Source organism: Heterocephalus glaber, unplaced genomic scaffold (genome assembly GCF_053883595.1).
Source record: "Heterocephalus glaber isolate CG9 unplaced genomic scaffold, H.glaber_assembly_v1.0 deba00001428, whole genome shotgun sequence".
Lineage (NCBI taxonomy): Eukaryota > Metazoa > Chordata > Mammalia > Rodentia > Bathyergidae > Heterocephalus > Heterocephalus glaber.
Window position 1 is genome coordinate 15,240,658 of NW_028258293.1, and position 15,018 is coordinate 15,255,675.

General features: G+C 45.5%; 1 protein-coding gene across 2 annotated transcripts in view; it reads right to left on the reverse strand.

Annotated features, from left to right (window-relative positions):
- Nucleotides 1-15,018, reverse strand: part of Insc (INSC spindle orientation adaptor protein) — a 124,449-nt gene that overhangs the window by 35,812 nt on the left and 73,619 nt on the right. For both annotated transcript variants that reach the window (XM_087211604.1, XM_087211605.1), the window contains exons 6-7: nucleotides 12,723-12,836; nucleotides 4,081-4,206 (exon numbers count right to left, since the gene is read on the reverse strand). In XM_087211604.1, the coding sequence (XP_087067730.1) occupies nucleotides 4,081-4,206; nucleotides 12,723-12,836 (240 nt within the window). The remainder of the gene's footprint in view (nucleotides 1-4,080; nucleotides 4,207-12,722; nucleotides 12,837-15,018) is intronic.

The window sequence follows — 15,018 nt, forward strand, 5'->3', positions numbered from 1 at the left end:
CACTGTGTCCATTTTCTTGACCAGGAAACCATGCCTCGGAGAAGCTGAGGAAATCCTGCAGAATCACGTACCCAAGCTCACAGGCAGAAAGAATCTGGCTTCAAACCCAGGACAGGTTTTCCCGGTTCACAGGCTCCTCACTGTGCTGGAGAGACAGCTCCACAACAAATGTGGTGAAAGCATGAATCTCTTGAGTGAACCAGTGATGGGCTTCTTGAGTGAGCAAGAAAATGAGCTTGAAAGTAAGTGGATAACTGACGACAGAAGAAAGGGAGAAGCGAGGATAAAATGACTTCTCATGAGTGAATGAATGAGGTGATGACTAAACCTGGGACCATGGTGGTCCTGTAAACCTGACAAGCTCAGGCATCACACAGCAGGGCTCAGGACGCACGGGGGTGTCTGGTGATTGGCTGGGCCCAAAGCTCTTCTGGGGCCCGTGCAGGACTTAAGGAACCTCTTCAGGAATGGAGGGAAAAGATGAATTTCACCCAATCCGGCACATTTCTTACTGCTAATTAATCAAGCAAGCCTCGGTGAGGAGGCCAGACTCATACATCAGGAGGCAAGGCTGGGACTTTGACATGCTCTAATTAGGTCACAGCGTTCCTGGTGAGTGGGCAGCTGGTGAGAACACCAGGGGACCACTCTTCTCCACGCACCTGTTATTCTGTGGCACCAGTCTTGCCTGACCCTGGCTTCTCCGCTTCCCATCCTAGACACTGACCACTGTGCCCCACCCCACCCCGGGATCGCAGAGGCCAGTGCCGGGCGGCCCAGCTTGCAGGTGGTGACAGCTGTGGGAAGGGGCACAGGTGGAGGGTGGGAGCTGGAACTTCTCACAACTTTGGAAACAACATTTAGAGGAAAAGAATGGAGATGCTGGCTTCGCCACATCAGGTTTGATTCCTGGTTCTGTGAAGTGGTTAACAGCCCAGGCTAGCTCTGACCTGGGTCATTTATTAGCTATGTGCATTTAAGCAGGTTGCTTTGCTTTGCTAAGTCTTCTCTCCTCCTGTAAGCAATGGGAATAATGACAGCACCAAGGAAACATGGCCGCGGGCGAGGACTAAGTGAGAGCATAAAGGGTGGGGCTTAGCCAAGGGCTCACCCAAAGCAAAGGTTGGATGTGCACTACTTAATATCTTTTCACCACTGACACGCGGCCTCATTACCTGCTAGTACAAGGGTCAGCAAAGCTTTCCTGTAGATAGCCAGACAGTGAGTGTTCCTGGCTTTGCAGGATGCATGTCTCTGCTGCTACTACTCAGCCCAGCTGCTGTGGGGTGAAAGCACACAGATGAGACCTAGGCAAGTGAGTGTGGTCATGCTCTAGTGAAACCGGATGACTGAAAGCTGACTTTCACTTAATTTTTCACACGTCACAAAATGTTATATATCCTCCTATTTTTCCCACCTTTTAAATTTTTCTATGAAAGCATTGTTGTGTTACGTGTCATGTGAAAACAGGCATCAGGGTAAATTTGACTCATGGGTCATAACTTGGCACCTCAGACTAGAATGTGAGCTCCATGAGGACAAGGGACTTGGTTTCGTACACTGCTGTACTCCCAGGATACAGCAAATAGCAGATACTCAGGAAATATATGCTGAGTGAACGCACTGCACACTGTGATTCTGTGAAAGATGTCACCTCACCTCTCCCGGCCTCAGTTTCTTCATATGTACATTCTTCGTGGATGCTTTCGAACTTGAGGCAGGCATCAGCTGGACCTGGGGTGCACATGGAGGCACTGCAAGCTCTGCAGCTGCTGTGTAGGCAGCTGCTGTTCCCATCCTCATGCAGGCCCTTCTCAGGGAGCTGCTTCCAGAGGGCATGTGTGTCATGAGCACTCTGACCCGTGAGTGGAGAGAGATGCCCGCCACTGCACCCCACTCCTGTTAGAGGTGCGGTTTAAGGACATTGGCCAGGAGCAGCAAGGTGATCTGGATTCAACGGCGGTGATATTCTCTGAGGACCCATTAAATAGGCAGGGCAGTGAGGTAGGCAGGGGTTTGAACTCAGGCAGACCCAACCCAGGCTCACTTACTCCCTATGTGACTGGAGACAAGTCACATAAATTACCTCAGGCCGTGTCCTCATCTTTAAGACAAGTCCTCACCCTGCAAGATTCCCAGGTGCTCATGAAGGGATCTGCCTAACAGGCCAGTCCTGGCTAACCCAGCACACAGAGAGCCCAAATGCATGAGCAACCCTTTCTCCTCTCCTTCAACGGGCAGGGTCTGACCGCCAGCCGAGGCCAACCTGGCGTGGGAAAGATGCACAAGAATTCTGGCTTTGGAGCAGCATCAGATGAGTGGAAAGAAGACTGGCCTCCCGCAGTCCGACCTGCACAGGTTTTCAGCTCTGAACAAAAACCTGCTGTTCCTCTTCCCTGAACTGAAAACTTCTTTCTGTACTACAAACTCACTAAAGCCAAGCAATCCACTGCTTTTGGAGAGATGATGATACCAAATTCTAATTTCTCTTCCTTCCCATTCTCCCTGCCAACCTGTCATGAAAGAAGATGAGAAGCAAACCTCATTTGGCCATTTGGTCCTCTATCCAAGGAAGAAGATTTATGGGAGAAAAGAAGAAGTTCTTTAACACATGAAGCTATAAATATTAAGCACATTTCCTTCACAGAGCCCGTCTCTCGTGTCACCACTGCTCTTTTATCTTGTCCCAGAAATGAACACACATTGCAAAGCTGTGCTCCCACAATCACACCCTGCATTGGAGTAAAATGTGGTTAGTTTCTGCTTAGAAGATTTAATTCTGGCTCTTCCACATAGTAGCTAAAAGTCCTTGAGCAAGTCCATTCCTCCTTGGGGCCTATTATCCATGAGTAACAGAACCAAAGAATGAATATTAATCTTCAAACCCAGCACTCCTGGAAAGTAGGTAAAAAGGCCTCCAGCTCAGTGGGTAGAGGGCTCTCTGTCCAGAGGGCTGGCACTAGCTCCTCTGCCATCTTGCCGTGTGACCTTTCACAAAGTACTTTCTCCCTCTGAGCCACAGCTTTGTCACGTGTATGATGAGCAGATTCCTCACCCACCCTCCATTCTCAGCTAAGAGCTTTTCTGAGTCCATGATCCTATGACCCAGTCCCAATAATGTGAGCAGACTTAGAATGAGGTGGGGTGGAAGGACAGATAATGTTGGGCTAGGAGTCCAGACCAAAGCAAAGAAGCTGGGGGTGTAGTGGAGTTTGTCTGGGCACCCAGGAAAGACTGCAGGACACATATGCAAAGGAAGGGGAACAGTTCTTTCACCCCCATCTCCATTGAGACCAACCCAGAGGAACAGATGCCCAAATCCTGCAGGCACCACAAATGTCCTGGAGCACACTACTTCCTTTCTACATTAATGTTCCACAGCTTTCCTCGGAACTTGGTTGGGAAATTCCAACCTCTGCCCCCTTGGCTGGAGGCCCTGGGGACTACCTGGGGACTACCTGTAGGCTCAGACCACTCAGGTCTGGAGGTAGCAACAGCCTCAGCTCAGCAAAAGCACCTGGGACCTCTCATTCCTTCTCGACCCCACCCCTACCATTCTGACCCAGAAGACACTTGGCCTTGGTCTTCAGTTTCCTACCCAAGTCCTCTAGTTCTCAGTTGAGTGGACTCACCTGCTTGCCTAGGCACCAAATCTCCCTCCCCCAGCTTCCTCCCCTCCCCAGCTCTTGTCCCTTCTATCCCCCAGGGATTGACATCCTCTTCTTCTGAATGGAGCCCTGCTATAAATAAAGAACCAAGCACCCTGACCCTTACTACCACCACCCAACCCACCCAGTTTGCCTGTCGCTTGCTGGGTCCCCTGCCTCTGTCACCAACTTGGGAAGCGCTGAGTGCCTCTTTAGATCCTGCCACTCCTGATCAGGCTTCTCAGTCCCTCTCCTTTTACCTCTGCATCAAATCCCACTGTCAATGCTCCCAGCAGCCCCACCTGAATGGTACTGGAGAGAAGGAGGGACTGAGGGGACTTGCTTCACAAAGAGGCCCAGATGACAACCAGGAGACCTGGCTCCACCCCCAGCTGGCTCAGGGACCCCAGGCCCACCCAGCCAGTGTTCTTACCTTCTCCAGTTGGTGGACACCCTCTTCCACACAGCAGATGGAGGCCAGTGTTTGGAGTGCCTGGGGGTACAAGCACCGGAAACTGTCCTGCCGGCAGACCTTGAAGAGGGCCACGACCCCACCCTCCTGTCAAGAAAAAGAAAATGTGACTGAGAATATGACCTCACCAGGTGACCTTTCCTGAGGCTGCCCGGAGAATAATTGAGTAACTTATATCCAGATATGCTTCTGAGTCCTCCACCACACACACACACACACGCATGCACACATGCTAAGTGAAATGTAGGCTCTGGGTAGTTCAAATGGAGATGAGATTCCCCAAGAGCTCCTGGGAGTTGGGACCCAGTGGCTAGGGCAGATATTCTGCTAGGGCTGGCGATCAACACCCTCCAACACAGCTGCTGGACACCTGGCAACACGGACTTGGCAGCCCTGGTAGAGCAGGCTGGAGCCCTCAGAAACATCCCAGAACCAGATCAGAGGCAGGGGGAGGGAAGAAAGGACCAGAAGCCCAGTACTGGCTTTGGCTCCATAATCAATCTCAGACTGCCTCATGGGGCAGGCCAAAAGGAGTTTCATTTTCATCACTACTATAACACAGACAAACCATGGATTGCGAGTACCTTGGTCCACAAGTGTTCCACAAGATAAGCAAATTTTTTTTCTTGCTGTGATTTTTTTTAATCTTTATTTTTCATTAGTGCATGTTTGTCATGCATAATAGTCTCATTCATCGTGGGGAATTTATATCTATACATAATACATCTTAATTCTTTTTTTTTCCATTCCGTACCCTTCAACCTTTCTTCCCTCCCCACTTAGAAAAGCTCTGCTTCCATTTTTTCCTTCCATTCTCTCTTTTTTAAAGCCTTTTTCTTTCCTTCCCTTCCTCCAACCCCCTCCATACTGATTTCCACAGCAGTTGTACCATTTTACACTCCCACCAAAACAATGGAAAAAGGTGCCTTTTCCCCCACAGCCCCGCCAGCACTTGTTATTGGTTGATTTCTTGATAGCAGCCATTCTTTCTGGGGTGAGGTGGAATCTCAGTGTTGTTTTCATCTGCATCTCTCAAATGACCAGTGATGTTAAACATTTTATCACATATTTATTTGCTGTTTGTACTTCTGCATCTGAGAGGTGTCTGTTCATTTCAGATGCCCATTTTTGAATTGGGTTTTTAAATTTGGGGGATCTCCTTTTTTTAGTTCTTTGTATATTATAGATTTTAGTCCTCTAAGGAGTAGCTGGCAAAAATGCTTTTCCCATTTTATGGGTTGTCTTTTAACTCTGTTGGTGGTTACTTTTGCTGTTCAAATGCCTTTTAATTTGATGTGATCCCATTTCTTGATTCTTTGTAATATTTCCATGCAATTGTGGTTTTGTTCAAAAAAGAAAAGCAAACATTTCTAAGAAATTTTTAACTTGATAAATGTGCGATCTCTTGCAATATGAGTTTTAAGTCATCTCTCTCTCTCTCTCTCTCTCTCTCTCTCTCTCTCTCTCTCTCTCTCTCTCTCCTTTGATATATAAGTGCTTTGGATTGTGAGTGGAATGAATTATTCTTACAAACCAAGGTCTTATTTGCATATTTCCACTCCATGATGGAAAAAACTGAAGCCAAGATGGGTAGAGTAATTCACCCTAAATCCACACCATCCTTATTTTCACTCTTTAACTTCTGTTTCTTTCTAAAAAAAAAATCCTTTAGGGAGACAATCACCCAGCTCTTGAGTGCAAGCATATCCTTTACTTACGTATATGAAACTTCTTTCCTTGGTCTTCTTGAAACTGCCCAGCATAGTGTGTCCCTCCTAGGAATCTGGGATTGAGGAGCTTATGGTCTAGGGGCCCTGCCAAGTGATGATATTCATTTTGTAATGATTCCTGGAGTCTGCCTTTCTTTGGGTGCAAGATAAGAGCATCACCAGATCACACAGGGATTCACCACAACTCCCAGCCAAATAATGTCAGCACTACCTTGCACACTGGAGCAGAAGCTGGATGCACAGCATCTGGCTTGGCTTCTGTCCCTCCTTCTTCCCTTCCCACAAAAGATGGAAGGATCTAGAGGTGGCAGCTATAAAGAACAGGAGCAAGTGATCTCAGCCCTTGGGACATTTGCCTTTCACCGAATCACTCCTGGGTCCGATTAAACCCAATGCACCTGTTCCCAAAGTGGAGCAAAATGTCACAGGAAGAAGGTGAGTTCAGCAAAATACTATTCCCTATCAAGCTTTTAAGAACTCTGTCCACCAAAAATATATCAAGTACCAGTACTGCCAAAGCCAGGCTCAGTTCCATGAGCTGGGGCTGTGGCAATGAATGACTGCAAGGATAAAGAAGGAGCAAGGGGCAGAGAAAGCAACACCTCTACAACCCAGCACAGGTGCCCCAAGGTAACTCAGTCCAAAATCTTTCTTTCCCTCTGCTCCAAGAAAATAGCCTCATGGCCCTTTTCACTAAGAGTTTTGTAGGGACCAAAATGAACATGTCCAACTCTGGGAGGATTCAGAATTTCTAACATTTTATAATAAGCTAAGGTTGATTGCACTTTTTTATAGCCCTGCCTTCTTGGACAATCATTTTGTAAGAAAAAAGCAAAATTTAGAGCTGGTGAATTTATTCATGCACTCAAAAATGGTAATAATCTATTATACCCCAGACATCGTGCTGAGAACTGAGCAAGAATGGTCCATTCTACACCCACCCTGAACTCATGGTCCAGCAGGGAAGGCAGGCAATTCTAGAATCAGACACAAAACTGGGTAGGGTAGTGATGAAATGAGCGTGGGGTGCAGGGTTAAAGAAGCACAGGATGGAGCCCCTCACAGTCTGGAAAGAGTTTTTGAAGGAGAAAGACAGACTCACTCTGCTTTTAAGAGCACCTTTACTCCATTAAAATATGTCTAGCATGAGTGAAGATACCCACCTCTCTGATTTCTTGTTCCTTTATCCTTTATCTCTGTCTTCCTACTTTTTTATGGGCTATCTGATGAAGGTTGCACATAAAGACCTGCCTCAGAGGATCAGTGGAGCAAAATCAAGTTACTCTTTAAAGTGAAAACAAAAGAAACAAGAAGTCCTAAGCTCTCCCCAGCACTAATAGCCTCGCCAAACATAAAGATACATATAGATGCATATACAGTATATTTATATACATGCACATTTATATTTAATCATCTAAGTTGTATTCCAATACATAGATGATCGATAGATATTTACATCTGGAGCAGACAACAAAGAAGTGGTGCCAAAGAGGATGAGGCCAGAAGGCAGGAGAATGTGACAACCTCCTTTTGGCTCCAGAGGCACTGAGACTAGCAGAACTATATTTAAGACTCTGGGTGTATTTGCATTAGATCCTGTTTACCTCGTCTCCCAAGACTGTGAAAAATGTCCTTCTTAGCATTTTCAGCTACTGGGAGAGGAAAGAAGAAACTCTGGGACTCAGACTAAAAGGGTTGGTCCAGATCCTTGCTCTGCTGCTGGTTAGCTTTGGATAAAAGGGAACAGTGACAGCTACATTGCTGAGCAGTAGGGGGAGCAATCAAGTTAACAGATGCTGAAGGGCTGTGTACGGGCTCCGGACAGAGGAGTGAGTCCGGTAGGAGCAGGGCTTCCTGGTTAAAGGTTGTCTCAGACACTCACGCAAGCTATGCCAAGAGCTGGGGAACGTGAGGGGCAAAGGAGGAAGGAACCCACAGAGGAATTGAGATGGGCTACTTCATGGCACACACTGAGCCCCCACTCGGGATCCGAAGGCAGCGCTCAGCCCACAGTAACGCTGCAGTCGGCTGAGCTAGCAGATCACACTGTTGGCTGGAGCTTGTTTAATTTTATAGAAAGCTCTGGGCTCAGAGCCCAGCTATAGGACGGTATGAATTATTCAGACAGGCTTGGGATGAGCTGTCATAAAGCTGGCAGGAGCACTTACGGGGTGTGTAGGCTAGGGTGGAAGGAACAGCTGAGCAGCTGGCAGAGGTAGATTTGACAAAGCACCGGGGAGTTGTCTGTGCTCGACTCTGGGCAAGGGGTTGGGTCTGCCACCATCATGATAGGGAAGACTGGGCCTGGTCTTGGTCTCAGTGGATTCCAAGAGACTAAAGGAACAGACGTCAGACAGACCGCCCAAGTTCTATCCTGGAGGCAGCTCAGATAGATGAATAACTCAAAGAAGGAGCCCAGCGGGTCCAGGGAGGTGGATGAGGAAGGCAACTGGGGTGGACTGCCGACATCTGTCAGTGTTGGACATGTGTGCTGAGCATCTGGGGTGAGGGTGCTGTGCAGGGCATTTCAAAGACTCACGCTTTCTGTGTCACTATGAGGACTGAACATTCACACATAGTGATTGTATTGGAGACACACGCCCCTGCACATTCCAGGCTGGAAGGATGGGAGTAATCACTGAATCTTCTGATTCAGCCCTCTGTCTACTCTATCCCAAGGACCAGAGAGACAAAGGAAGGTTGAGATGAAAATTTGGAGTCAACAGATTTGGTTCAAATTCCACCCTCTTAATGGGTGTGACCTTGTGCAAGTTATTTACTTTCTTCCTGAATTTCTTTTTCCTTATCTTAGAGATGGGAATTAAAATTCTAACAGTTTGTTATGGCTAGATGTCCCCTCAAAGCCTCATGCAGTCATAGGTGGGGCTTTTCAGAGGTGTCTGGATCTAGAATATATGATGCTGGGATTGATTCATGGTGCAATGATAGGATCAAGGGCACTAGGACTAAGGATGTGAGTGCTACCTGCCCTAAGTAGCCTGGGTGAGATATAAAGGACAGAAAGAGCTGTGGTCATCTCTTATTTGCTTTATTACCTTCTGCCAGCCATGAACTGCTTCTCCTCTGCCGTGCCACCCTGCTTTGGAGCCAGCCAACTCTGGACTGAAACCTCTACAAATTGTAAGCTAAATAAACCTTTTCCCTACTTTGGGTGCTGAGTATTTTGTCTCAGCAATGAGAGAAAAGTAAGAAAGACACACTTCAAAAGACTGTTGGAGCATGGGAGAGATATTGAGTGCGAAGTTTAGCACAGTGCTTGAGTAAATAATGAAAGACATGGAAAGTACATGGGAGGAGGGCAAAGAGAAGAAGAGGGTGAGAAGGGAGGAAGGTGGGGGGGAGCTGCTGATATGCAAATCAGAACAGTAACCAAGAGCACAGCCTTTAAGCCTAAACAGCCAGATTCAAATTCTGCCCCTTACTAGATGTGTGGCCTTCTCACTTTCTCAGCTCCACCACCTGTACAATGGGAGTAGATGCTATCTACCACCCACGATTAGTTGGAGGCCTAAATCAGTTATTACATAAAGATCACTTAAAGCATTATCTGGTGCATAGTACATGTTATAAACATGCTTATTCCTGTTTTACTACTACTGTTACTTCAATATCATCACCACTATCATCATCAACATTGGCCACTTCCAGCTCGGAAATCTCAGACTTCCCCATTGCTCCCCAACTCTTGCCTCGCCCTAGTCCTGGCCTTGACCCGCCTCACAGCCAAAGTGGGCAAGGAGAGCACTGTGTAGTACACCAGGAGCAGAGAAGCAAGAACTACTGATTAATAGATAAGGGCTTTGCCTGGACTGGGAACCACTAGGTTTTAGCCACTTAAGCAGGTGAATGGAAAGAGCATTGAGCCCAGAGCCGGGCAAATCTGGTTTCACTTGTCAGCTGTCCAAGGTACTAAGCCATTGTGAGTCCTGGAGTCCTTATCTGTGAAACAGAGTCATGGATACTGATCTCAAAGCAGTGTGTGTGAACAAGATATGGTACCTGCGGAAAGTGTTAATACAGAGCCTGGCACATGGGCAATAACCAAAATTTAGTCATTCTTATTGTGTTATTGCTGATAACATTCAATGAGACTCGTGTATTTCCAGCTCTGGTGGGGCGTGACCCATGTAACCTCAAGATTATTTCAAATCTTTAAACCACTGCTCATGGTTCTTGAGGGTCCAGGGCTGGTTTGGGGATCACAGGGGATATCTGAGTAGCTAAAGGGAGGGATGGAATAGCTAAGGAGCCTTTAAAGAAAACTTAAGGAAGGGATGACTAAATACGGAAAATAAAGTTCACCTTATCCTTCCGTTTAAAAATAGAGTAGGATAAAACTAAAATTGCATCCTTACTTATTGCATAGAAACACCAAGAAAGTCAGACAGGATGGTAGATCTGGGAAGTCTCTTAAATGTCATGGAGTTCAGTTTTTTTGGTCACAAAGGTGGAGCTAATGTCCCAGTGGCCTGGCCAATCTCCCACAGTGAGCTAATGGCAGCACTGGGATGAGAACTGCCCTGGCCTTTCTCTCTTGCTTTTCACCTCTGGAAACATTTGGGATCAATCTTTACCAGAGGTGGTCCTCAGAGGAAACTAACTCTGCAGGAAGCCAAACATCATCTTTGCTTCAAGCTCAAGTGCACATTCTCCCTCTGCTTTTCTGAACGAGGACCACAGATGCGGGCAGGTGACAGGAATTGTCTATATCAAGCAGCACATGGAGAGGAGACTGTGTGCCCAGGCCTGGAATGGGGCACCCAGAGCATCAGAGCCTGTGCCCAGCAAAGTCTCCTTCCCAGGCAAATTTAAGCCCTGTTTTTTCTAAAACACAAAACACCTTCAGGATCATGCTGCCATTCAGACTAAGTCTTGCTACTTCCAGGGTTCAGATCTATACCTAGAGCTTAAACCCAGCCAGTGTTTGCCATTTATTTTGAAAGAGAAAACTGATCATTGTTCTAAAAGCAACTGAGCTAACTTTTGTTGGAAATTAACCATTAAACTAGTGCTGAGAGGTTGGAGCAGCTCTCTGCTCCTCTACAGCATCATGCAGACCCTTGCATAGTCAACACTTCCAACCAAGCTGAATGGCTGACTCACAGAATCCTTGGAGGGGACACCCCAATGTTACCCGAACCACCCTCTCTGCCCCAACACTGTCACAAGGTTTTCAAGTTAAATCTCAACTAATGGCCCACAACAGGAGTCCTGTCCTCAACTCAAGCAATAGGGGATCAGAAATCACCTGGAAAGTAAAAATATCTACCCTAGACCCTACTCCAGATCAATTAAATCATAATCAGAAATTGCTAAATCTCCCTTTTGATTCTAATGGGCCTCCAAGGTTGAAAATTTGAGTCACACTTTGGCTCAAAAATCTGAAGGTCTATGCTATGAATTGAACCAGAAGTCACTACTATGGGCTCTGGACCATGAACTCTGAACTACAGAGACCTGAGTTCTAATTCAGATTCTACTCCCTATCAGCTGTGTGACCTGGACAAGTCCCTCAGACTATGACCTCAACTATAGATTAGAATAACATGATACCTACTTTATAGGATAATTCTGTGATTTAAAAGAAATCATGCATGCAAAGCACTAAGCGCAGTACATGGCAACACTCCAGTATGAGCTATTGCTGTTACATAAAATTTACCTCTGTCCCAACCAAAGGTGACAAGCATTTACCCTGTTCTTCCAAATTTCCTTAAGGGCTTAGATCAGGGATTCTGAGAGCTGGACCATGCTTCAGAATTACCTTTACAGCCTGTTAAAATGCAGATTCCCAGATCTTACCCCAGGGCTTCAATAAATCTTGAGTGGGGAAAAGAGTATCTATGTTTTCCACAAACTCTCTGAAGGATTGTAAAGCAGCATGAGGACTTGGAACCACAAAGCTGGAGTATTTTTTGTGACTTGTGTCATAAGTCTCTTTAAGGGCCTAAATTTGGTTCCAGTTAGATCACTGCTTCTAAGGGTGAGGTCACTTCTCAAAGTGAAAACAGAAGAATGAAACAGAAGCCCTTACTTTGATCCAAGGCTACCAATTGACTATATTTGCTCTAAGTTTTTGGAGGCCATAATGAAGGGCAAATTAATGAATTAAAGCTCCTATTGTTATTGAGGAAAACCACTGTCTTTTTTCATCTTCCCTCATGTCGTATTGGAATGGCCACAGGTACTTTTGAAACCCAGCCAGGAAGCTAAGTAAGGGATACGTTGGGATAGAAGCCTAGAGAACACATTCCTCTGAATTTGATGTGAAGGTCATGTTTATAGACCTAGTCCTCCTGATAGCACTGATGCTAATTATTATGGGATAGAGGTCATTATGGTGACAGGATTAATATACGGGGCTCAACTGACAGGTAAAACATGAAACAAAACCACTTTCTTTGAGCTGTGTTTGAGACACCACATTTTTTTATACGCATGATGCCAGAATGCCATATAGAGTCAATCAATCTTTTAAACTGTTACATGCCAGATGGGCTTTGTCTTCACTACATGATCTTGTGGACACCAGGGATACCACAGCTGTCAAGAAGGAAAGAATATGTGGAGATGGGGAAGGAGGGTTGTTTGTAACAAATGCTGCATAAAGCAAGGTGATAGAGGTTCTGAGGATACCAGCTTTTTGTCGAAAGTAGGAAATCAAAGGGACCCTCTCCCTTTTAAAGATAGAAACACCAAGGGCCATATAGAAGAGATGACTCACAAGGTCACCCAGCAAGCGAATGCTAGAGCTGAGATGGGCCTCCTGAGCCAGCCATTCACACCCACCAAACAAACAAGCTTCCTTGTACTCTCCCAGGCCTGCTACCTGGCCCCTAACTATGAGTTCACCTGGGCTATGATGCGGCACAAAGGCGCACCCTCCTGGGTCAGGCTGAACAAGTTCCCTGTGGTGGACTCCATGGTATAGATGTTGTCCGAGGCATCAATTTTTCTCACCAGTGCCTACGAAGAGAGAGAAAAGTTAGCTGGTCACTTAACTCCAACTGCCTGCCCTCTCATCATTTTCCTTAATGAAATACCAGTGAGCTGATGCTTCTGAGAGCCTCCATGCCACATCCATTGCCCCACTGTGGGCAACAAGGCTTTAACTTTGGGAAAGACATCAGTCAGGGAAAGACCTGAGCTACATTTCAGAGACATGCAGTTATTTCAAACCCCTCCCCTGATCTGGTTCATCAAAACTCAGCTCTCAACACTGATGGACTCAGCAAATCCCATTTTGTTTTGCTCCTGGATCCTACTGATAACAGAAACCATCAGTTAAATAAACAAAGGTCAAATTGAAAATCAATGTGTTGCTACAGCTATAGCCAAAGAATTTGCTCCTTTAGGATGACTATTAGCCAAAGGTGACCCCAACTGGGTGCTGGGTTTAGAGATAAAGTCAACAGAAGCACTCTACAGCAGCTTAGTGCTTGGAGGGAATCTGCACTGGATGTACAACCAGACCAAAATAACAACAATGAAAATTCCCCCACCAGGTGGGTAACTCAGTGAGTGAAGCCATAATGGCCAAAGCTGAAGGAGTCTAGGCTACTGGTGATAAGATCCTGGAAATGACCAAATGTATGACAAGGGAGGCCCAGGAAAGAAAACAAATGGAAGTCATATACAAATAAGATATGAAGATTATTCCTAGAAGAGTTTAGCTAATTTCTGGGAAAAAGCTTTTTATGAATCTTGAAACCACTTAATAATCACCCATTAGTTTGGAGCATGTGACTCATTGATTATAAGTGATTCCTACCTGCTAATTATAGCCAGTTGCTTAAATTTCTCCTGGAGGCTGGAGATAGAGATGGCAGAGCTGCCCTGAAAAGCAGCATAAAAGAAGGAAGACCTCCCAAGCCGGGTGCTCTGAGGAGCTTCCCATGCATTTTCAACTGCCATGTTCATTTTCACATATTAAACTGGACTTGTCTCTAAATAACCTTGGGGCTATAGAAATGAGAAACTCTGAGTTCTGGACCCAGCTTGCCTTTAACATATCATGTTGATGGAGTAGGCATCTGCTTAAAAGCATGGACTCTGGAGTCAAGCTGCCTGGGTTCAAATCCTGGCTCTGCCACTTCTGCCCCTGTACCCCAGAGCAGGTCATTTCATTCAGCTCGCCTCTGCCTCATGTCCTCATCTGTAGAATGTTGAAAATAACAGTGTCTTCTCTTAAGGTGATTATTCCCATTTCTTAAGGTTGCCAGTATATAGAAAGAACTTCTAAAAGGACTCCTACCTTGTGGAGGCAAAGTAAAATTCTCTTTTCTTTTTTGGTACCGGGGATCAAACTCTGAACCTTGTGCTTGCAAGGCAGGCAGTGGAACCACTGAGCTAAATCCCCGGCCCCAAAGTAAAATTCTTAGGAGTTATTATTTTGTGACCTTGGAGAAATTTAGATAATCTGCCTGGGATTTGGTTTCTCCACTGTAGAAGGATTAAAATCAAGAGAGTTAGAGGTTCAAGGTAAATGACTGCCTTTTTATTTAAGCTCATGGGAATTTTTCTCACACACAGTACACTAATCCTCTCCAGACAGTGGCCTAAGATTAAGTATGTATTTAATAAAACTACACTAAATATAAAAGTTATTCCCCAAGATGAGTTTTAACATAAGGAAGTATTAATAACCAAGATTTATCACTACAAACCTCTGTAATGAACACTCTCCTTAGAATCCTTCCCCATTGTGACTGTAAGCAGCCTCACATGTGATACAAATGCTCACATGAAAATGCAGATTTCATATATTGGGGTTCTGTACCTAAATGATAATTACCTAATGTTTCTAATTAGTGTTTACACTTGAAGCAAATTACCATTACATTAAACAATTCAAACTCAGTGTCTTGCAATCAGCTGCTAATATTAGACCATTTATGTCTAAGAATAATTTCGTGTTACTATCTATACACATATATAGAGTAATTATACCCCAGATATATCTCAGTGAATCAGATCCCTGACAAAGGGAAGTAGTGAGCATCCTTTCCACAGCATAAATGTGGAAAGATAGGAGATAAAAGGTTCCACTGGGATCTTCCAGGCCCTGAATATCACAATATGTCAGAGTTGGAAGAGCCTCAGAAGTCTTTTGTCCAAATTTCATTTCACAGTTGAGGAAACTGAGGCA